Source organism: Pteropus medius, unplaced genomic scaffold, assembly GCF_902729225.1.
Source record: "Pteropus medius unplaced genomic scaffold, Ma_sr-lr_union100, whole genome shotgun sequence".
NCBI classification, from domain to species: domain Eukaryota; kingdom Metazoa; phylum Chordata; class Mammalia; order Chiroptera; family Pteropodidae; genus Pteropus; species Pteropus medius.
Genome location: NW_024349142.1, coordinates 685033 through 708628, shown reverse-complemented (window position 1 = coordinate 708628; position 23596 = coordinate 685033). Strand labels below are relative to the sequence as shown.

The window sequence follows — 23596 nt, the reverse complement described above, 5'->3', positions numbered from 1 at the left end:
GTTTTCTAGCAGTACCTTGGATTTTGTCTTTGCCCAGAAGCCTTTTATCGATTTCAGCATCATCTGCCATCAAAGGAGGCTATGGATTTTCACAACCATCTTGTCTTTGCTCCTTGCTAACAGTCCCTCAATTTTTATCTTTCCTTTTGCATGTTTCTATAAGCAGCAAGAAAACAACAGACAGTATCTTCAATACAATGGTGAAATGTCTCCTTAGTTAGATCACCCAGCTCTATTTTCAGCATTAACCACAAATTATAGGTTGCTAAACTTCTGCCACTACATAACGAACCCCCTTTCCTCCAGCTTCTAATAAGGGATTTCTCACCTTTTTTTAAGCCTTCACCAGCACTTAAAGTCTAAGATTTTTGGCTAATCCCTTACATATGCAACTATTGGGCAAATTTCAGGCATTCCAGCTAAGGCTGAAAGAACTGAGTAAAGGCTTCAGCTGCCGCGTATCTCAAGAGAGACAGAATTTGGAGATTGAGTTCAGCCAAGTGAACTGCCTACTAAAATAAAAGTCATTGTTCTTCACAGGAACATTAACAATCTCTCTACAATGTATTAATTATTCATGAAACCTAGGATGGAACCGAAATTATTAGATATATGGGGGAAGAGAAGAAAACAAGAAAACATAAGCCACACGCAAGAAAAAAAGCAACAGACCAATCATTCGAGATAACCCAGATGTTGGTGTTAGCAAACAAGAATGTTAAAGCTGCTATTTTAATTATTCTGAAGGATATAAGAAAAAATGAGATTAATGAATGAGCAGATGAGAATTTTAGCCAAAGAATGAAAATTTGGAAATGAAGTTTCTAAAACTTAGAAATACAATATTTGGAAGTAAAATTTTAATAGGTTTAACAGTGAATTGAAGGTAGCAGAAGAGTCGATGAAGCTGAAAATAGATACATTAAAATATAGAGAAAGAAGGATTGAAAGAAAATGAATAGTGCTTCGGTGACTTGTATGATATCAAAAGGTCTAACAAACATAATTAGAATTACAAAAAGGGAGGAAAGAAGATGAAATAGAAAACCAGTTTGAATAATGTCCAGAAATTTCCCAAATTTGATGAAAGATACATATTTTCACATTCAAAAATGTCATAAAACCCCAAGCAGGATAAATACAAAGAAAACCACACCTGGACACATCATTATGAATATGCTGAAACCCAGAGATAAAAAGAAAACCTGGGAAGTAGTCAAACAAAATAATGGCTCCTTTTTATAATCAGAAACAGAGGACATGGGATGATACTTAAGTGCTGGGAAGATAAAAGCAAACCTTTCAATCTAGCATTCTACATCCAGAGAAAATATTCTTCAAAAATGGAGGTGAAATATATTTTTTAAACTGATAAGAACAGATACTATACTTGACCTTAGCCAAGAGGCCAAGAAATTTAGACTTTTTTTAGATAAACAAAAGCTATGTATTTGTTCCTGGTAAATATACATGATGAGAAATGCTAAAGAGAATTTCCTCAAGCTTGAGCTAAATATCAGATGTAACTTGGATCTTGAGGAAGGAATGAAGAGCACCAGAAGTAATATGTGAGTTAAAAAGAATTTTAACCTCATATTTATTCTCTTAGTTTTTACAGACTTTGTTTAAAACAGTTATCTAAATTATTTTTGTATTGTGGCATTTATAATGCATGAAGATGTAATGTGTGTGTGTATATATACATATATATATCATAAGTGATGGAGACATAAGTAGAACAATATGTGTGCAAATTTCTTATATTTAATGTGAAGGCACAATATTAACTTTACATTGAAAAGTTAAGGACGTATTTTATAATTCCTTGAGCACCCACTAAAACATACTAAAGTTAGCATAAATATAAAATGTAAATGCAAAGATTTATACTAAACGCAAAGAATTGTAGCTAAAAAGTCAATTAAAATGAAGTTGTAGTTAATTTAAGAGAAATCAGGAAAAGAGGACAAAAGCAATTAAAACAGTTAAAAAAGATAAAACAGCGAAATGATAAACTAAATCTACCATTATCAGTAATTACATTAAATATAAATGAACTCAATACTCTAATCAAAATTCAGAGATTGTTAAAATGGATAAAAAAAGATAAGAATTAAGAAATACTTAAATATTATGTGGCTGAAGTTTTCACTACATTTGAAGTTTTAATTACATTTATCCTGAAATTAGAAAGGTCAAGAACAAAGTATATATTCAAGTAAAGTACTATTGGACATACACAAAAGAGAAAATGAATGAAATGCGGAAGATAGAGTAACAGTATCTGAAGCTCTGCCTTTAAAAAAGTTCATAGTATATCAAAGCATCTGATGAGAGTACAAGAAAGAACTTTTAAAAACCAAAGAGTACAAGAGAGAACTTTTAAAAACCAACCGAAAAACAATAACTTTAGACACAATAATTAGCCAGCTGTCTATCTAAATGAAGGAGATAGATTCTTAAAAATATAAAATTGCACGAGAAATATAGAGAATGAATCAGGCAAAATGATGTCAGAGACCTTTCATCCTAGAATACTGTTCAGATGGCTTTAAAGGTGAGCTCTTCCAAACTACTAAGAAATGGTTCATTCCTATCTTATAGGAGTTATCCCCCCAAAATGGAAAATATTGCCCAGTTCATTGTATAAGAATCTATAACTTTGATTCCAAAATAAGACAAGAACAATATAAGATAATGAAAAGGTCCATTTCCCTTATGAACATATACACTAAAATTTTAAATAAAATATTACCTAAGTGTATATTCACCAATTTCTTAAAAATTAACATGATTGAGTAGTGCTTTTTCACAAAAGGCAAAATTGACTTAACATTAGTAATGTCAGTCTTCCACCACATTAATAGAATTAAAAAGAGGAAAGTTATATGATTACAGTAGAAAAACACCAGTTAAGTAAACTACAAGAAAATATTGTACTCAGTAGTACAGTGTACATTAAGTACAATATTACTTCATGCTTTCACTTTGATACTAAAAATAAGACAGGTATATCCAGTGTCATTACTACTGTTTTACATGGTACTGGACATAGTACTGGAGAGGTTCACCATCTTCTGGAAAGAAAAGGAATGAAAAGATATAGTGATAGCAAGAGAATAGATGTAACAGTCATTATTTGTAGGTAATATGAAACATGTGCTTGTAAAAATAAACTAGAACCTGTTAGAGAGTTAGCAAGATTGCCAGATTTACAGTTAACTTACACAATATTTTGTCTCTATGCCATCTCTGGTTTTAACATTTTTTTTTTTATTATTGGTTTCCCCCTCTTTTAGATAACCCCCCTCCACCAGACTCCTTCAAGGTTTTCTTTGTGTTTGGCTTTCTGCATCTTGACTGTGATATGTCTGGGTTTACACTGAATATGTATATTTGTTTTTCTTGGCATTCTCTGCTTTCTGGGTCTGTGGTTTGCTGTGTGTCATTAACCTTGAGAAACTCTTGGTCATTAACCCTTCAAACATGTCTTCTGCTTTCTCTCTCTTTCTGACATTCCAGTTGTGTATAAGTTACATTTTTTCAATTGTCCTACAATTCTTGGATTTCCTGAGGCTTTTCTTTTCATTCTTTTTTTTCTCTTTTCCTTTCAGTTTGGGAAATTTCTATTGACATATCTTTTTGTTTCTATTGACATGTCTTCAAACTCATTCTTTTCTCACCTGTGTGGATGAGTCCATCAAGGACATTATTTTTGTCACAGTGCTTTGATTCTTTTTTAAGGGTTTCCACTCATCTGCTTACATTACCCTTCTGTTCTTGCCTGTTGTTTTCTTTTCCCATTAGTAACCTTAACATAGTAATTATAGTCATTCTGAATTCCTGATATGAAAATTCCAAAATCCGTGCCATATCTGAGTCTGGTTCTGATGCTTGCTTTGTCTCATCATGCTGTATTTTTTCTTGTGCCTACCTTGTAATTTTTTTGTTGAAAGCTGGACATGATGTTCTAGGTAATAGAAACCAACGTAATTAGGTTTTTAGGTGGGTCTTATGTTCATCTGGCTAGGATCTGGGTTGCGTTTAATGTTTACTGTAGCTGTAGCTATAGCTGCCAGAGACTTTGGTTTCCTCTGGTTACTTTGCTTCCTTTCCTTCCGCCTATTGTCTTTGGATTTCCCTCAGAACTCCTTAAATAGAATCTGTGTCTTTCTGCTAGTTGTAATCTGCTGTTGTTACACTGAAGTGCTGTTGGTGTGGTAGTAAAGTATCAGAAGGGGAAGCATTCTATAATCATTATTAAATCTCTTTATGTCAGTGGACCTGAGTCCTTGTTCTGTGACCTTCAAAAGTCTTTCTTAGCCCTGACTGAGATAGGAAGGCTAGAGGGGCTGGAGCTGCCCTGTTGGCCTTCCTCCAGGTCCAAAGAGGCTCTCATATGTAGTTTTCCTTGGAGTGTTAAGAAGAATGCCTGTATTTCAAAATATTTACTTTTCCCCTCCCCTGCCCAAAACACAAGGAGGTTCCCCCCCCACCTTACACACACACCTCAGTCTTTAGTGTGAAAATTTCATGGAGTTCTTGTAGGGGCCCTCAGGAGTTTTTGAAGTCACAAGTTAGTCCACACTTATTTTCCAGTAATTCACTAAAATTATCAATTAAGAATTTGTACCAGTTTATGCCTCCTGCAGCTTCTGCTTCAGGTAAGCTGATATTTGCTATGATTTTCTGTATTCCTCTGACTCCAGATTTCATGGTGGTGGTTTTCTTTGTGACTTCAATTCCCTGATGGATCTTTTTTTTTTTGCAAATTTTTAATTTTCAGTTTGTCGAATGTTTTTTTTTTTTGCGAAGATGCGAGTGGTTTTCAAGCTCTTTATATTTCTTAAAATGGAAAGTATTAGTGTTGCTTTTATCCAACTCAAATAACCAGCTACAAAATTTTACAAACACTAAGATTTCACTTAGAGACAGCATCTTCACAGCTAGAATTAGCTTCATTATGGAGTCCATGAAGTCTGAGAAATTGGATCCTGGAAAGCCAGTCTAGATGCGTAGCTTTGAGTGATTGATTGTGTCTGAGTGACTTAATTTTTAGGTCACATGTGATGGACCATTTTCTATAGCTGTGTCACAATGAGACTGCTAATGCTAAATTATTTTTTTTTTCTGAGTACTTAGTAGTTATATGCCACATAATGATGTTTCAGTCAGCAACAGGCCCCATACACAACAGTGGTTCCATGAGATTATAATGGAGATGAAACATTCCTATCACTGAGTGACGTCATAGATCATTCATTACTCACGCGTTTGTGGGTTATTGGTGTAAACAGACCTGTGCTGCCAGTCATATAAAAGTAGAACACATATGATTATATATAGTATGTGATACTTGATGATAATAAGTGACTATATTACTGGTTTATGTATGTACATTTTATTGTTGTTTTGGACTGCACTCTCTACTTAAGAAAAAAATGTTTTCTATGAAACTATGTCGTGTTATGCCAGCAGCAGCCTCATATATCTTGCGTTTTTCACATTTCTTGATTACATCATTTCCCTCGTGCTTGATTTAATCTGGTGTTGTTTTGTTCATCATAGCCCCTAAGTGTACAAAATCTACTGCTAATGTTGCCGGCAAGAGGCCACGTCGAGCAATTGACCTGGAAACGAAATTAAATGTGATTAAAGACTATGAAGGTGGAAAGTCAGTGATGGTTATTGCTCGCCAGTCAGGCATGTCTCATTCCACCATAGCTACGATCTTGAAGAACAAGAACAAAGTGACAGAAGCTATTAAAGGATCTGCTTCATTGAAGACAACGAGACTAACGAAAATTCGAGAGGGGCCTATATCAGACATGGAGAAACTTCTAATAACCTGGATTGAAGACCAGAGACAGAAACGTATTCCTCTCAGCACCATGACGATCACTGCCAAAGCAAAAAGTTTGTTTGCGATGTTGAAAGAAAAAGCTGGACCCAACTACAATGTTGAATTTACTGCTAGCTCTGGGTGGTTTAAACGATTCAAGAATCGTTATTCATTGCATAATGTGAAAGTGAGTCGTGAGTCTGCGAGTGCTGATATGAAAGCAGCTGAAGAATTTTTGGAAACTCTAGATAAGCTGATTATAGAGGGAAACTACTTGCCAGAGCAAATATTCAATATGGATGAAACATCGCTATTCTGGAAACAGATGCCTAAAAGGACTTTCATCCATAAGGAGGCCAAGTCAATACCAGGTTTCAAAACTTTTAAGGACAGGATTACAGTGTTGCTTGGGGGCAATGTTGCAGGTTACAAATTGAAACCCTTTGTCATCTGGCACAGTGAGAACCCCAGGGCTTTCAAGCATATCAGTAAGCACACACTGCCAGTGTACTACAGGAGCAATAAAAAGTTATGGATGACCCAGCTCCTTTTCCAAGATGCCCTCCTGAATTGCTATGCCAATGAAATGGAGAAGTACTGTTTGGAGAATAACATACCTTTCAAGATTTTGCTTATTGTTGATAATGCTCCCGGACATCCTCCTTTTATTGGTGATCTTCATCCCAATATCAAAGTGGTATTTCTCCCCCCAAACATCACCTCTTTGATCCAACCAATGGATCAAGGAGTTGTAGCAGCTTTTAAGGCCTACTACCTGAGAAGGACTTTTGCCCAGGCTATTGCTGCAGTTGAAGAAGACACTAAGAAGACACTGATGCAATTCTGGAAGGATTACAACATCTATGACTGCATCAAGAACCTTGCTTGGGCTTGGGGTGATGTCACCAAGGAGTGTATGAATAGCATTTGGAAGAACACACTCAAGAGATTCGTCCATGACTTCAAAGGATTTGCTAAGGATGAGGAGGTTGCAAAAATCAACAAGGCTGTGGTTGAGATGGCAAACAACTTTAACATGGGTGTGGATGAGGATGACATTGAGGAGCTCCTGGAAGTGGTTCCTGAGGAACTGACCAATGAGGAGTTGTTGGAACTGGAGCAGGAGCGCATAGCTGAAGAGGCAAGAGCAAAGGTAGCTGCAGAAGAAAAAGAACCCCCAAGAGAATTCACAGTAAAGGGTTTGGCAGAAGCTTTTGGAGACCTCACCAAGCTCCTTAAAAAGTTTGAAAACATGGACCCCAATGTTGAAAGGTTTTCAATAATAGAGAGGAATGTTCATGGTGCACTATCTGCTTACAAGCAAATCTATGATGAAATAAAGAAATCAAGCACATGTGGACATATTTCTGAAATTCTCAAGAAGGAGGCTCAGGCAGGTCCTTTAGGTTGTATTCCAGAACAAGGCATTGTCATCACAGATGATAGCTCCATTTGTGTTATTGGCCTTGAAGACCTCCCAGTGGGACAAGATGTGGAGGTGCAAGACAGTGATATTGATGATTCAGGCCCTGTGTAGCCAGCCCTAGGTCAATATGTGTGTTTGTTTCTTGGTTTTTAATAAAAAGATTTTAAAAAGTTTAAAAACATTATTTTAATAGAAAAAAAGCTTATAGAATAAGATGTAAAGAAAAAATATTTTTGTACAGCTGTTCGATGTGTTTTAAGCTAAATGTTATTACAAAAACGGAAAATTTGAAAAATTAAAATTTATGATGTAATAATGTTGCATTAAGCTAAAATTTATTGAAAAAAGATAAATTTTCAAAATTTAGTATAGTCTAAGTGTAGTGTTTATAAAGCTTACACTAGTGTACAGTAGTGTCCTATAGGCTGTCACATTTAATCACTCGCTCACTGACTTGCCCAGAGCAACTTCTGTCCTGCAGGCTCAATGGTAAGTGTCTTATACAGGTGTGCCAATTTTAATTTTTGATACCATATTTTTACTGTACTTTTTCTATTTTTAAATATGTTTGGGTACACAAATACCATTGTGTTACATTCACCTACAGTATTTAGTACTGTAACCTGCTCTACAGCCTTGTAGCCTAGGAGTAATATACTATACCATACAGGCTAGGTGTGCAGTAGACTAGACCATCTAGGTTTGTGTAAGTGCACTATAGTGTTTGCACAATGATGAAATTTGCCTAACAGTGAATTTCTCAAACCTGTCCCTGTTGTTAAGCTATACGTGACTGTACATCAAACACTCTTCTAGTCAGTGAGAGAGAATACAACCGTAAATAGTGTTAAGCAGCTCTGTATCTTCATGGGGCCCTCATTCCAGTAGGGAGGGACAAAATGGACTGGGGTAGATTATATCAGAGGAGAACTGGTTGGTATGACACAAGTCATGTCACACACACAGTCACAAATCACATTTGCACAAAATACCAGGCAAAATGGAAATGAATCGATTCTCCTTTCCAGAGGCTCCGCTTCTAGACCCACCTACTGGGCCCCAGTGAGCGGCCGAGTGCCCAGTTCCCAGTTAGATTTCCAAACCTGACAGCTGTGCTTGCGCACTAGGAACCTCACCAGGGCTCTCAGGCGTCCCAAGGCGGGTTGTTATGGATGCGGTCCAACTGGGGCCGAGAGGCTGCTAGGCGACTGTTTCTCCCAGGCGGCACTTGTAGGGGACAGAGGGCGCTGATCACCAGGCCTGGAAGGGAACTGTGCCCGGCCACCTTATCGCCTGATTCCGGAACGCGGATGCGGCCCGGTAGGCACTACATTTCCCAGGGGTTGTCGCGGCGGGGTACGCCCACTTCCGGCGAGAGCTTGGGGAGCCGTAATGAGAGTCAGCGGGGTCTGGGAAGGGGTCCGCTAGCCGTTTGGGGGCCGCGGCGGAGGCACTACGGGGGCGAGGCGACGGTGTGTGGTATATGTAGAGAGTACGTGTTAGCGGGGAGCAGGCGGGTGGGAGTGTGCCGTGGGACTGGAAGGGCGGGGCAGGGAGCTTGCTCCTGCCTTGAGTTTTTGTGCGCTGTGCGAGTTCCAGCAGCATGTGAGAGGCGGTGTGTATTGGAATGAACGAGGGGCTGACGGGGCAGAGATCTGGGACCCCCGGAGGAGACCATCCACCCACACGCAGACCCAACCGCCAAGAAGCCAGTGTGGGCCAAACCCTAGAGTTCTGCGCCAGTGCCCCGTTGGGGCGCGGCGGCCGAAGCACCTTGCTGCGCCACCTGGGCGGGCGGAACTCGGGAAGCGTCCAAACGTCCTCGGGACTGAGTACCCAGGTAAGAGTGACAGATGGCTGAGGTGGGGCTGCAAGGGTGGAAATTAAGGTTTGGGGGTGCCGTTCCTCGGGCCCAAGTGTTAGAGGAGGATGTCCCGGGCCTCAAGCTGGTGGACCCTGAAGTCCAAAAGGCTTGGAGGGTCCCCTTGGGCCAGAGTATGGAGCTGAATTCAGGGAAGTTTCTTGACTTGCCAGGAGTCATCTAACAGACAGTGCTTCCTGGTCTTTGTGGGTATCTCCAAGGACCCAGGGAAGCGAGCGTTCCCTTCCCACAGTGGGTAAGAGAGAGGGGAAGGAAGTGCCATTCATACGTATTGTTCTTCACCTGTTTCAGTGCATGCATTAATGACCGCCGACGTTTCCTGACAGACAGTTCAGAAACCTTTGGGGGAATATCAACACCGAGCCTCACAGCATTATGAAGTGGAACCTACCTCATCTCCTTTTTACAGGTGAGGACACTGAATCAGAGAGAGGACAAGTGATTGCTAGTGGTGGAGGAGCCAGGATTCAGATCCAGGACAGGCTGACTCCGGAGTACCCCTCTGTCCTGGCTCTCCTGTAATCTCTTCGACAAGGCCTGGAGGTAGGTATTCTTAACCATTTTGGACAGTTGAAGAAATCAAGTCTGAAAGAGTTAAGTAACTTCAGGCATTCATATCCTAAAATCTCCACTGAGCAAGTTTTTAAAAAAATTTTCTGACCTAGTTTCTCTTATGTAAAATGGAGATAACATACTGCACAGGACTGTTATAAGGATGAAATGAGTCATGAGTGAAAAGCACTCAGTGTAGTCATTGCCACATAGTAAATGCTCAGTAAGCATTCATTGTTATTATCATTATAGTAATGCTTTCAAGAAGCAGTGGAGTTTACAGAAGAGAAACTAGAATTCCGTCAGATACTTGTATCCTCTTTCTAATAGAAGAAACTTGGCTCAGAGGGGACAAACTATAGTTTGTAACAAAGGAAAATGAGAACCTGGGTGTTACCTGCCTCCTCCGATGATTTTTTGGTTCAGTTATCTGCAAGTCATGTGGACTTTCGCTGGGGAAGATGATTCCAAGTCTCATAGGATCTATGGAATCCTGGCTAGTTAGTTGCACAGGGGACATATTTTCTATTATATTCTGGTGTCTGCTTCAGCAAAAACTTTGGATGATAGAGCCAGGTAGACCTAGGTTGGTGCCCAGGCTCCATTATTTGCAAGCTGTGTGACTTGTGCAAAAGACTTCACTTCCCAGAGGTCTCATGTGTGAAGAGGTGATAGTATTTCCTGTTTTCATTGACAACGTGAAGGTTAAATCAGAGTAAGTAATAGATGTAGCATACTTGGTACATCTCTGTTGTTAATAAATGGGTGGCTTTGAGGGAGGTGTTGTGCTCAGTCTGAAAATGCAGAGCAGAGCCCCAGCTGTAAATTATAGGTGTCCCAGCGAGTGCCTGGACTGAGGGAAGGGTGGATGGGAGTAGTGGAGTGAAAACAGAGGGAGCTGAAGGGAAGAAAGTTTCTAGGCAGTGATTCTTAGAGCTGTTCACTACTTTCTCCTCTGTAGCTCTGCCCTCTTCAGGGGAAAGCCCTTCACATGAGGAGCCAGGAGGAGGAGGAGGTGATAGGAATCGAACTTTGTAAAGCCATGCCCCCGGTGAGTTAGTACTCTCTCTTTCCCCCTTACAATACAGTTTTGCTTTTCAGGATTTGGCAATATTTGTTTGCTTCTGAAAACTCTGCTTAAGAGTTCTGTCCTGGTGCCTGGTTCCTATTTCTTCCCTTTCTGATGAGTGGTGGGGTCACAGGGATAGACTCAAACAGCCCAGTGACCTCTCAGAGCTTCCTCTTCTTCCTTTTTGCTATTTATTCTTCATTCAAGAAATAACCCACCTGAGCCCTTCCTTCATGCTCAGTCCTTTCATAAGCATCGGACTACACAGGAATACAGTCCTTCGAGGAAATTTGAAAGCAAGCCATGATCTGTCTAGTTCCTAAATCCCTATCCTGGCTCTCAGAGAGCTTGCAGTCTGTTGGAGAAATGAAAAGGCAGCAAACATTTATTTATATGAAGTGATCAGTGCTGCACATGGAGAGTAGACTTCTTGTGGAGTAGTGGGGAAGGGCCATTAAGAGCCCATATGAGCGCCTTTGGGTGAATTAGGAAAAGGTGCTGCTTCCTCTGGCCTGAGGCTCTGTGACAGGCCACTATCTGCCAAGAAGAAATCTATTTTAGCTCTTTTTTGTCTCCTTGGTGAGAGAACCTTGCACAGGATATTGCCTGCACAGTCTCACACACTTGGAGGGAGGTAGAGTTGGGAGGACTTTAACCACAGAGGAAGTGATTCCTGAGTTGCATCTTGAAGGAAGTGGAGGAAATCAAAAATAACTTAAGATAGTAAAATTGTTTTTACTTTATATCAAAGACACAATGAACAATTGATATCAAAGCCAAATACCTTTTCTTACATGATAAGCCAAAATACTTGTACTACCAATGGACCTTGTTTCTTAAGTATTTAAACACTAAACAAAAGCATTATTGTTGTCGGAGGAGAATACTTTAAAGAGTGGCAGAGTATGTCATCAAGTTTAGTAACATGGACTCCGGAACCAAATTGCCTGGATACAAATTCTAGCTCCACCATATATTAGACATCACCTTAATTTCAGTTTTCACAACCATAAAATGGTAATAACAATAGTACTAATTTATTGGATTGTTGCGAGGAATAATGAATTATGTTTTAAGTGTTTAGAGAAGTACTTGGCACATAATAAGCACTATTTTAAGCATCAGCTATATTTGCCTACATGCATATGTAGTTCCATACACATAGACATACACACACACACACACAAGTTGAAGAACTACAATATTATGTAGAACTACAATTGATGCATAGGAAGCACTGACTATCCAGTAGTTTTTTATTTCTTATGAAATATTAATTTTAAAAGTAATAATTTACACTGAGAGTGTCCTGGTCCTGGGTAAGGTGGACTGAGCACACTGCACCCTGTCTTTCCCAGTGATAGCTGCTGTAAACAAGAACAGCGTGCCTAGAGCAGCAGTTTGAGGTGTCTAAAAAGTGAATAGTAGCAGGCAGATTGGAGAAGGAGCCCAAAATGTGGAGTACTCCCAAACATGTGATATGTTTACCTTTTTTTCCCCCTCCCAATACCTCCTAGTATGGATTCAGAAAGCATAAAACCCAGAAGTGATATTGGCCTGTATAGAAAGAACTACATGAACAACCTTTAGTTCAGGCTCAGGAAGTGGAGAAGGGATCTAATGCTCAGAGTGGCAGTGGAAGTGTCCCTTTAAAAAAATATTCTGTTTTCGTGTGCCCTGACAATTGCAGCAGGGTCTGCAAGAGTCTAAAACTCTGAGGGAGGAGAAATTTTCTCTGTGATTGGAGAAGCTGTGTTCCCCAGAGGGTGGGGTGCTTCTGCCCTCTTCCTGCTTTTCCCCAGAGGCTAGGTACAGTTGTGGCAAATGCACAGTGGGATAGGATAAATAAGCCCCAGTTACCTGGCCAGTGAGTCTCATAACATCCAAAATGTCATGGATACAATCCAAAATTACTTAGGTTAAAAACTAGGAAAATTTCAATTCATACGGGGAAAGACAATCACAAAATGCTAACAGTGATGTGCCACAGATGTTGGAATTATCTGATAATAACGATGAAGCAGCTATTATAAAAATGCTCCAAGTAAGGGTGAACATTCTTGAAACAGAGAGTCTCAGCAAAGAAAGAGAAAATATCAAGAAATGACAACTATAATAACCAAAATAAGCTCATTGGGTCAGCTTAGTGGCACAGTGGGGATGACAAAGAAAAGAGTAAATGTGAAGGCAAATAGAAACTATCTAATTTAAATAACGGAAAAAAAGATTAAACAGAGTCTCAGAGCCCTGTAAGACAATGCCAAAATATTTAACATTTATATCATTGAGTCCCAAAGAAAGAGAAAAAAGTGGAGCGGAAAAAATATTTGAAGAAATAATGCCTGAAAAATTACCAACTTTAGTAAAAGGCACAAACCTGTGGATCCACAAAGTTTAGCAAACTGCAATGTGAAAAATGCAAAGAAATCTTTGCCAGGACACTTTGTAATCAGACTGCTGAAAACTAAAGAAATGAAAAAACCTCAAAAAACAATGTTTAGCATAAAGAGCAATGGTGATTTGAAAAACTGTGGATTTCTTATCAGAAACCATGGAAGTCAGAAGAAAGTAGAACTTTTCTTAAGTACGTAAAGAAAAGAACTGTGTCCAGTAAAATTAGCCTTCAAGAATGAAGGTGAAATAGTTTCTCATATGAAGGAAAACTAAGACTGTTCATTGACAGATTTCTAGAGGGATTGCCAAAGAAATTTCTTCACATAGAAATTATACCAGAAGAGAATTTGGAATATCAGGAATGAAAGAAATGCAACAGAAATAGTAAATATGTGTATGTAAATACAAGAGACTGTTCTTTTGAGTTATTTAAAACAAAACTAATAGGCTTCATGAATAGAACAGGATTTGAACTTAGCTGGTCTGGCTTCAGAGACCATGTTCTTAAATACGATACTATACTGAAATTAGATAAAATATAAGTGAACTCTTATTGAAGTATTGAACCAAATGTTTCACCTGTTTTTGGCCCCATCCTCCTTCTCTTTCCCATCCTCTCTTCGTCATTATCCTAGGTAACAATTCTTGAGCATTTAGCCAGGTACTGTCCCTGTTATTTCATTTAATTCTCACAGTGCTACTATGAAGTAGGTACTAACATTATTCCCATTTTTCAGGTGGGTAAACTGAGGCACTGGAGAGTTAATTAAGTTGGCCAAGATCATCCAGCTAGTCAGTACCAGAGTCTGAATTCTTTAGAATAGTCTGACCTTTTTCTCTGATGGTTATTTAAAACTCATTCTTAGATGTCGATGTAAGTGAAATCACAAAATAAGAAATGGAAAATCTGCAGGCAGCACCCACAGAATGGATGACTGATATCACTTGCTGGTTGGTTAGGACATTCAGCCCATGTAGCAAAACACAGGTTGCATGACATGTGCTTACCTCATATGATCTCTCTTAATACTTCTTAGCAGATCATCAAAAACCAACTTTCCAAATGTCTTCTCTCATAATACAAATACGCTTTTATTTCAAAAGAAAAGAATGTTGCTAGGCATTTTTTCTTTCTTTCATTTTTTAGGCACACCTTTTAACATCTCAAGAACACTTAAGTTTTTTTAGAATATATTGTGGAGATTGAAATCATGTTCTTCAGGTCAGCATCCTTCCTTGAAACTTTCCCTCGCAGTCCCAGAGCTCTTTAATTTCTCTGTGTAGAAAAGTGATCTAGCTCCTACCACAGATAAAATAATTTAGTACTGAATGATATTCTGTTTTAAATGTCATGAACATGTTTTCATAAACAGTCATTTCATAAAATTGTAAATGCTCCAAATGTGGAGAGTGTCAGTCATATATTTTTTTTCATATGTAAAGTATACCTAGGCTGAAAAGTTATCCAGTAACTAACCACCTCACCTGGATCATTTAGACCTTCAGTACATTTATGTACGCACAATGTTTTTTTCCCCCCAAAGTGTGAACAGTGTAATCCTTTACCTTCGATCCAGCTAAGTAAGGGCATGAACACTGATTGAACAGGATTGTATTTCTGTCACTTCAGGATTCAATGACTTTCACAGATGTGGCCATAGACTTCTCTCAAGATGAGTGGGAATGGCTGAATCTTGCTCAAAGGACTTTGTACAAGAAGGTGATGTTGGAGAACTACAGGAATCTGGTTTCCGTGGGTAAGAGTATCTTCCTCCCCATAGGAGTCTTTCCATCTCAGTCATCTTTCATGCCTTTATCAGTATATTCCTACAATGTCACTCTTCTTTCAATACCATTTGGACTCTTTCATACCTCTGGAATAGCCACAGCCAGTTTTTTTATCTTTCTTATGCAGGTCTTTGCATTTCTAAACCAGATGTGATCTCCTTATTGGAGCAAGGCAAAGAGCCTTGGGTGGTGAATAGAGACGTGACAGCAGGCTCATGCCCAAGTAAGTCCAGAATTACTAGAGCTGGGGAAACTATGCTCAAGGTGTTTCTTCACTCTAAGACTTGTTGGAAAACACTTCTCAAAATTGCCCCCCAATTTTATTTTTTTAAATATTGGGCTTCCCTGTGGTACATATATACAATGGAATATTACTCAACCATAAAAAGAGATGAAATGCTGCCACTTGCAACAACGTGGATGGACCTCGGGATAATCATGCTAAACAAAATAAGCCAGACAGAAAAAGTTGAAAATCACATGATATCACTTATATGTGAGATAGAAACCTAAAAGCAACAAATGAACAGGACAAACAAACAGAGACTCATGGACATGGACTATAGACTAGTGGTTACCAGAGGACTATAGAGTAGTGGTTACTAGTGGGGCGGGGAGGAGGGGGAAGTAGACGGGGTGAAGGGATCAAATATAGGGTTTAGCAGGAGGGTGAAGTGGGTATAAGGGATCAAATATATGGTTGCTGAAGGAAACTGGACTTTGGATGGTAAACACACAGTAGAATATACAGATGTCAAATGATAATGTACACCTGAAAATTATATAATTGTATTAACCAATGTTACCTCAGTAAACTTAAAAATAAACAAACAAACAAATAAATAAATACTGGGCTTCCTGGGCATCTGGGCATGCCTGTGCACGATGAGATTGGCACTGTTTAGCAAATGCCTTAGTTCTATCACCATGATTCCTATAACTCAGATAGCAGAAACAGTTTGTTCCTTTCTCTTGTTGTACAAAAAATCTCTCCTAAACACCATTTCTAAACAGATCTTACCTTCCCTACTGGTATGACCAACTACCTTTACTTTTACTGATTTCCTACAAATCCCACAGCTTGTTTCTGAACCCTTTTATGTTCCACTGATGTTTACCTAGTTTTGCTCCAGTATTATATTGTTTTAATCATTGCTGACTTTCAGCATTTCTGAATTCTTCAGACAAATTTGTATTTCGTTTTTTGAACTGGTTTTTAAGTATTTTCTTTTCTTTATAATGTGAGTTTACTGGGTTACAAAGTATTTTAGCTCTGTTCTTCCCTCTGCTTTTCATTATTTTTCTCCTTGTTGCTTTTTATTGTTGTTGTTATTTATTCTTGCTTTGTTGTTTATGTCTGATTTTTTCCCTTTCATGTTATCCCATGCCTTGAATTGGAAAGGTTTTTAGTCCCAAAAGTTGTTACCTTTATGATTTCATATATTTTTAAATCTGTATTTTAAAATTCATCCACTTGAGATTCAAAACATTATCTTCTGATATGCATATGAAAGATGAAGAAATTAGCTCACTAATTTGCCTTCTTCCTCTTTGTTTATCATCTCCCCACTTTTATTTTAGTCATTGAGACTTTTGGCCCAGTTTATTTTCTTCAAATGTAATTATTAATTTTTCCCTGCCTTGCTTGAAAGCTGTTTTTCTAGTTAAGAAAACTAGTTAACAGCTTATAGATATGTATTGCAGGGAAATGAGCCTCACATGAGATGGTTAGCGTTTGTTCTGTGGCTGTAGTATGGCTTTTTCATGTTGTCAGTTCTCATATTTTCAAGAAGAGGATTGTTGGTAGGTCACTTATAGCCCTAATAATGTACATTAATACATAAATAAAATAAGTGAATTAAGTATCCAATTCTAGATATTAGACAAAACAAAATGAATCTTAAGGAAAACCAAAATAAATCATGTATACTGATATATACTGCTAGAGAGAAAAGTAAGGGATACATGAGTTAGAAAATAGTAGATTTAATGAAATCTGTGCTTCTGTAGAAAACCAGTAAAATATATAAACTGTCAGGACAAATGATAGAAAACACAAGAAAAGAAAGAATCCTAAATAACCTCTAATGCATAAGTACTTAAAAGAATCATCAGAATTTATTTTTCTCAACTTTCTGTAAATAATTTGAAAACTTCGATGAAACAGATGACATTTTAGGAGAATATAAATTACCACAACTGACACCAGAAGAGAGAAAATTTCAATAGACCAGTTACCATTGAAGAAATGTAGAAACTTATCTAAGAACTCCCTCCCCCAAGAAAAGCAACAATGCCAAATAGTTTCACAAATAAATTTTATAAAACCTTTAAGCCAAAATTTCATCAACATTGTTTAAAATGTTTTGTGACAAAGAATAAAAATGAGAGCTTTAAAAAAAAAATGTGTATATAAAGATAGCATAACCTTTGATACCAAAGTCTTACCAAAATAGCACCAAAAAAGGAAATTACAGGTAAATCTCAATTATGAATATTGGTATAAAATCTTAAAGTAAAATGTCATGTTGAAATAACATACCATACTTAAGGAGAGTTTATTCCAGAAATGTAAAGGTGGTTGCATTGTCTACCTTTATCTAAAAACTGTCAAAAACATTAACCTTTATGGGTGTCAATAACTGTTTGATTCACCTGGTTTCATTTTGGAAGTTTTTGTTCTTCTAGCATTAAATGAGACATTCGCTTTCTTAATATCTTTCAGACTTGGAGTATGTGTGGATTGTCAAGGAATTATCTGCAGACTTTGACATTCATGAAGAAAAATTATCCCAGGCAATAATAATGGAAAGACTTACAAGCTATGACTGGGAGTGTTCCACATTAGGGGAAAATTGGAAATGTGAAGACCTGTTAGAGAGGGAGCCGGTAAGTCAGAAGCCACATTTTAGGCAAGAGACAGTCAGTCACTTAGATGCACTTATTGAGAAAAGAAATCATTCTAATAAATCTGGGACAGTTTTTCATCTGAGTACATTACCTTACATAAAGCAGGTATTTCCCATTGAAGAGAAGATGTGTAATTTTGACACAGATAAGAAAAGCTTTAAAACACATTCATTTGTAAAAAAACACAAGCAAGTCTCTGGAGAAAAGAAACTTTTGAAATGTAATGACTGTGAGAAAACTTTCAGCAAAATCTCAACCCTTACTCTTCATCAAAGAATTCATACTGGAGAGAAACCCTATGAATGTATTGAGTGTGGGAAAGCTTTTAGCCAGAGTGCCCACTTAGCTCAACATCAGAGAATACACACAGGAGAAAAACCTTTTGAATGTGCCGAATGTGGGAAAGCCTTCAGCCAGAATGCTCATCTTATTCAACATCAGAGAGTTCATACTGGAGAGAAGCCTTATCAGTGTAAGCAGTGCACTAAAGCCTTCAGCCAGCTTGCACACCTCGCTCAACATCAGAGAGTCCATACTGGAGAGAAACCCTATGAATGTATTGAATGTGGGAAAGCCTTTAGTGATTGTTCATCCCTAGCTCACCATCGAAGGATTCACACTGGAAAAAGACCCTATGAATGTGTCGACTGTGGGAAAGCATTCAGGCAGAATGCTTCTCTTATACGTCATCGGAGATATTATCACACTGGAGAGAAGCCCTTTGACTGTGTTGATTGTGGGAAGGCTTTCACGGATCACATAGGACTAATTCAGCATAAGAGAATTCATACTGGAGAGAGACCTTACAAATGTGATGTGTGCGGGAAGGCTTTTAGCCATGGCTCGTCCCTAACCGTTCATCAGAGAATTCACACAGGAGAGAGACCTTATGGATGTACACTCTGTGAGAAAGCCTTTAGCCATCGTGGCTCACTTACTCTTCATCAAAGGGTCCATACTGGAGAGAAACCCCACGAGTGTAAGGAATGTGGGAAAGCTTTTCGGCAGAGCACACACCTCGTGCATCATCAGAGAATTCATACAGGAGAGAAGCCTTATGAATGTAAAGAGTGCAGCAAAACCTTCAGCCAGAATGCACATCTAGCACAGCACCAGAAAATACACACTGGAGACAAACCTTATGAGTGTAAGGAATGCAGTAAGGCCTTCAGTCAAATTGCACATCTCGTTCAACACCAGAGGGTTCATACTGGTGAGAAGCCCTATGTATGTGTTGAATGTGGGAAGGCCTTCAGTGATGGCTCCTACCTCGTTCAACACCAGAGACTCCACACTGGCAAAAGACCCTTTGAATGTCTTGAATGTGGGAAGGCATTCAGACAGAGGGCATCCCTGATCTGTCACCAAAGGTGTCATACAGGGGAGAAACCTTATGAATGTAGTATGTGTGGGAAAACCTTTAGCCATCGTAAATCCCTTACTCTGCATCAAAGAACTCATACAGGGGAGAAACCTTTTGAGTGTCAGGAATGTAGCAAAGCCTTCAGTCAGATTGCTCATCTCACGCTACATAAGAGGATTCACACCGGAGAAAGGCCCTATGAATGTAAAGAATGTGGGAAAGCCTTCAGGCAGAGTGTACATCTCACTCATCATCAGCGAATTCATACTGGAGAGTCATCTTCAAGTCTTTCCTCCTCCTCAGGTCCTCTAGATTCAATCTTCTAAATACCTCTAGAATCCATCCATTTTGTTCCAATCCATGCCCCATCACCTGTAGTCCAACATGCAACCATCTCATTTGGATTTCTGCAGTAGCATCATGGCCACTTTTCCCTCTTGCTCCCCCTCAAGTGCATTTTAGCACTGTAGCCAGCTTAATTTCTTAAATGTAAAAAATCTATATTCATGTTACTTTTTCACTCAAAACACGTTTTGAAGAATATGCTAGATAATCTATGTAAAGGGCTTAGCACACAATCCTTGCCATATAATTAGTGCCATCAGGTAAATGTTTCCTTACAATCATGTTTAGTTGCAAGTAGAATGAACCAGTAAAGGTCAAGACTAAAAACACTCTACTGTCCCAGTAAGTGGGAAAGACGTACATATTCAGAATTGAAGATTGTATGACATACAAGGTCCCATAGTGGCTTAAAGCTCCCTCTGTGTGAGTAAATATAAAGACATATAGCCTTGTTGGTGAGGAATTCTCCCTGCACCTTGCACTTAGAAGTGAGAAAGGGCCAATTAGAACAAAAGCATTTGGTAGAATGTAGGACTAAACAGGGGGCAGTATTTAAAACAAAATAAAGAAAACTTAAATAGATTAATAGCCATAAAATAAACTGGAAAAGGTAAGTCAACACTTTCACCTGTAGAAATAAATGCACCACAGACAATTATTATGATATTTATATTCTATAACATCAAATAAATACAGTCAAGCTCTCCATCTTGCTCTATGAAACTGAAGACTGATCTCAAAACAGAAAAATATATCTTGCAATTAGCTTATGAATATTGATGTTAAAATACAAACTTATTTTTTAAATATAAAAAATAGAATAAATGGAAAGGTAGCCACGTCTCTGTGTAGACTCAAGTTTGTGAAAGATATTTTTCCTCCTATTAAATATATAAATTCATTGATATTCCAACAAAAACTCCAATGTATTTTTAAGTTGACAAGCGGGTTCTGACCATCTATAGAATTGTGATACAGCAAAGAATGATAGTACTCATTCAATTAAGATTAATTGAGCATTTACTAACGTGCCAAGCACTGTTTTATGTGCTGGGATACATCAAGGTGCAAAATGTGCAAACAGTTTCTGCCCTCAGATCTCGTAGGACAATACCCCAAAAAAGTGAAATACTATGTAGTAAGTACATGACATGTATGATGAGAAGTGATCTAAAAAAAGAGCTAGGGAGTTCTGGGCGGAGTGCCTTACTACCTCTAGAACATGTGGGCATTAGCAGTGGCGGGGGAGAGAGGAACGAAAGGTAACAGACACAAGGTATAATGAGAAGTCATGGCAGGAAGTGACGACATTGTTGCAGAAAGAGAAAATTGATGGTTTAACAGGGGGTTTAATAAGGATCATGAGAGTTCTAGCCACTCTTTATCAATGGTGATTTAGAGGCTGGTGGAGGATATTTTTTATAACAGCCTTATTGAGATAAAATTCACATACCTTGTAATCAGCCATTAATGACTTTTATGTTGAGTTGTGCTACCATCGCCACAGTTAATTTTAGAGCATTTTCATCACCCAAGAAATCCCATGCCCTTTAGCGGTCCCTCCAGCCCTGGAGGAGTTCTCATACCTGGAGCACCAGAGCTCTTGGGTTCCCTCTTGACTGCTGCTGGCGGCTCTTATCCAGGCCAATGGCATTATAGAGGGCTATGTGAGGGCAGCTCTTATCCAGAAGACATGACTACTAGAAAGTGGAGCTTTGGGGCTCCATCTTTATTTTGGCACAGAAGCAAAGAGATGATCTCATCCAAAGTATGTGGAGCTTCTAGACACTCCGTATATATGATAAGGAGGATTCTTCGTTGCATTTGGGAAAGATGGAGTGATCAAATGGCATTGGGACAATTAACTCTGTGGAGAGACATAGATCTATCCTTAGCACACTAATGAAACTCTGAAAGATTAATGACATAAATGTAAGATATTAAAGTACAAGAAAAACTTAGAACATTTTTATAACCTTGGCTTGTGGCAGACCTTCTTAAACATCACACACAACCCAGGAGCTGACATTAAACTACCATTTATGTGTGGAAAACATCAGAGTCCATTGACAGACAAATGAGAGACTGAAAGAAAATGTTTAAAACAAATAAAGGATAATAATCCCTGATAGTCAAAGCACTAGTACAAATAAATAATAGTAACATCTGCAACTCAGTAGAGAAATGGACAAAACTAACAGCCAGTTCAAAGAAGAGAGAATAAAAACAGCTGATGAAAATTACCCAGTATCACCAATAACCAGGAAAATCCAAAATAAAGTGATGACATATCAACTTTCCCCCAATAGATTGATTTTAAATCATAGAAAAGCAATAATATCGTTTCGGAAAATGTGGAAAACAAGGCAATTCCATTGTCAGTTATATAAGTTGCCATATGTACATAACCATTTGAATCAATATTCCTCAGAAACCAAAATAGGTAAATGTATAATGGCAAAAAAGATTTTTTAATGGTAAACTATTAGGGTAATGAGAAAAGGGTAAGTTAATTATTCTGTATTCATTCAATAGAATTATATGTATTTGTCAAAGAAAATATAAATGTGTATATAGCCATAAAGAAATACCTATGTTATACTAAATGAAAACATTTTCAGATCTGTATTCTAGTATAAACTCATCAAAAATAAAACCTAAAAAATATATTTTTGTTTTTCTCTGCTCGGTTTTCTTTGCCTCCTCCTGTTGCCTACACCATCTCTTCTTTTGCTTGGAGTAACTGGCATATGGTTCTGACGGACCTGGCCAATCACATTCTCTGGAGTTTGAAAGGCCATTGGATCTCTGTCATTCAGTGGCAGCTAGCTCTCTAAAGAGGTGATGCTGGTGTTCTTGTGGTTGTGATCTTTGGAGCCACCCTAGATTTTATGCTTTCTAAGGCTGTACTGTCTCAAACTACCCATTAGCTTCCCAATACTTCATTTTTGGCTTATATTGCTCATTTGGCAGCAATTAAAGAAATTTATAGATAATACAGAATTTGGTGTGAAGATAGATAGGCAATAGAATCTTGGGGAAATCTGGTGTGAAGATAGGCAATAGAATCTTGGGGAAATCTGAAGTGTTTGGGGATTGGTTTTGGGGTGAGATGGGGCAAGTAAGACCCCTGTTTCTGTTCTAGCCTAGAGAAGTGATAGCTCACATGTCCTGGGCAAACACACAAGTGAATTATTATTTGGAGTCACTGAGAGGAGGAGAGGTCTAGGGTCCTGAATAATGACAGTTTTAAGAGAAAGAGGCATACTAAGTCCAAAGAGTGTATACAGTGCTGGTGTCTAACTGCTTTGTGTAATTTAAAATTCAGATCATGAACTTCTAGCATCAAGGCAAAAACTTTCAAATAAGAGTCTGTGTATGATATTGCTGAAGGATGTCTTAGGCTGTTTGAAGTCAGAAGGTTAAGATTGCTAAAAACCCAGTAGAGAGACTCCTTTTATGGGTTGCTGATAAAATAGGATGCTTGTTAAATTCCATGTTTTTTTGTAGAGTGGTTATGGACTGAATTTTATTACTCCCCCATTCCAAATTTATGTGTTGAAGCCCTAAATTCCAATGTGACTGTATTTGGAAATGGAATCTTTAAGGAGAAAATGAAGGTTAAATGAGGTAGTATAGATTGGACCTTAATCTGATAGGACTGATGTTCTCATAAGAAGGGGAAGACACACCAAAGCCACTGAGAGAAGTTGTGGCAACTGAGAAATGTTTTTGGCAATTTACCACAGAAGGGCTGACCTTTACAGGAAGTTGGTCTGGAGGTAACACTGGAGCCATGTGACAAGTTGAGGGAATAAACATTTCTACATCACAGCAGGAAACACTCCCATCATCCACTCCAGATGTGGCCTTCACATGAAGTGTTTGTGTTCCCTGTATCCAAGGAGCCTGGAACTTAGAGTGCATGTACCTCATGGAATGTTCTGGAACACTCCTCATAAGAGCAATAGGTTGTCATCTGTGGACTGCTATTCGTGCCACTAGAAGTTATGAATATGGTTTAG

The 23596-nt window shown here is 38.3% G+C and overlaps 1 protein-coding gene and 1 pseudogene across 5 annotated transcripts in view; one reads left to right on the top strand and one right to left on the bottom strand.

Annotated features, from left to right (window-relative positions):
- Positions 1 to 7581, top strand: part of LOC120617034 (zinc finger protein 471-like) — a 45508-nt gene extending 37927 nt beyond the window's left edge. For 2 of the 5 annotated variants that reach the window (XR_005656756.1, XM_039880616.1), the window contains exon 8: positions 5569 to 5710. Coding sequence is in view for 4 of the 5 variants with exons in the window: in XM_039880616.1 (XP_039736550.1) it covers positions 5569 to 5575 (7 nt within the window). In the remaining variant the exon portion in view is untranslated. Of the gene's footprint in view, positions 1 to 5568 lie in introns of all 5 variants that reach the window. The other 3 variants (XM_039880607.1, XM_039880614.1, XM_039880619.1) reach the window with 2 other exon arrangements.
- On the bottom strand, positions 1264 to 1417 carry LOC120617074 (uncharacterized; annotated as a pseudogene).
- Positions 7582 to 23596: the final 16015 nt, after the last annotated feature.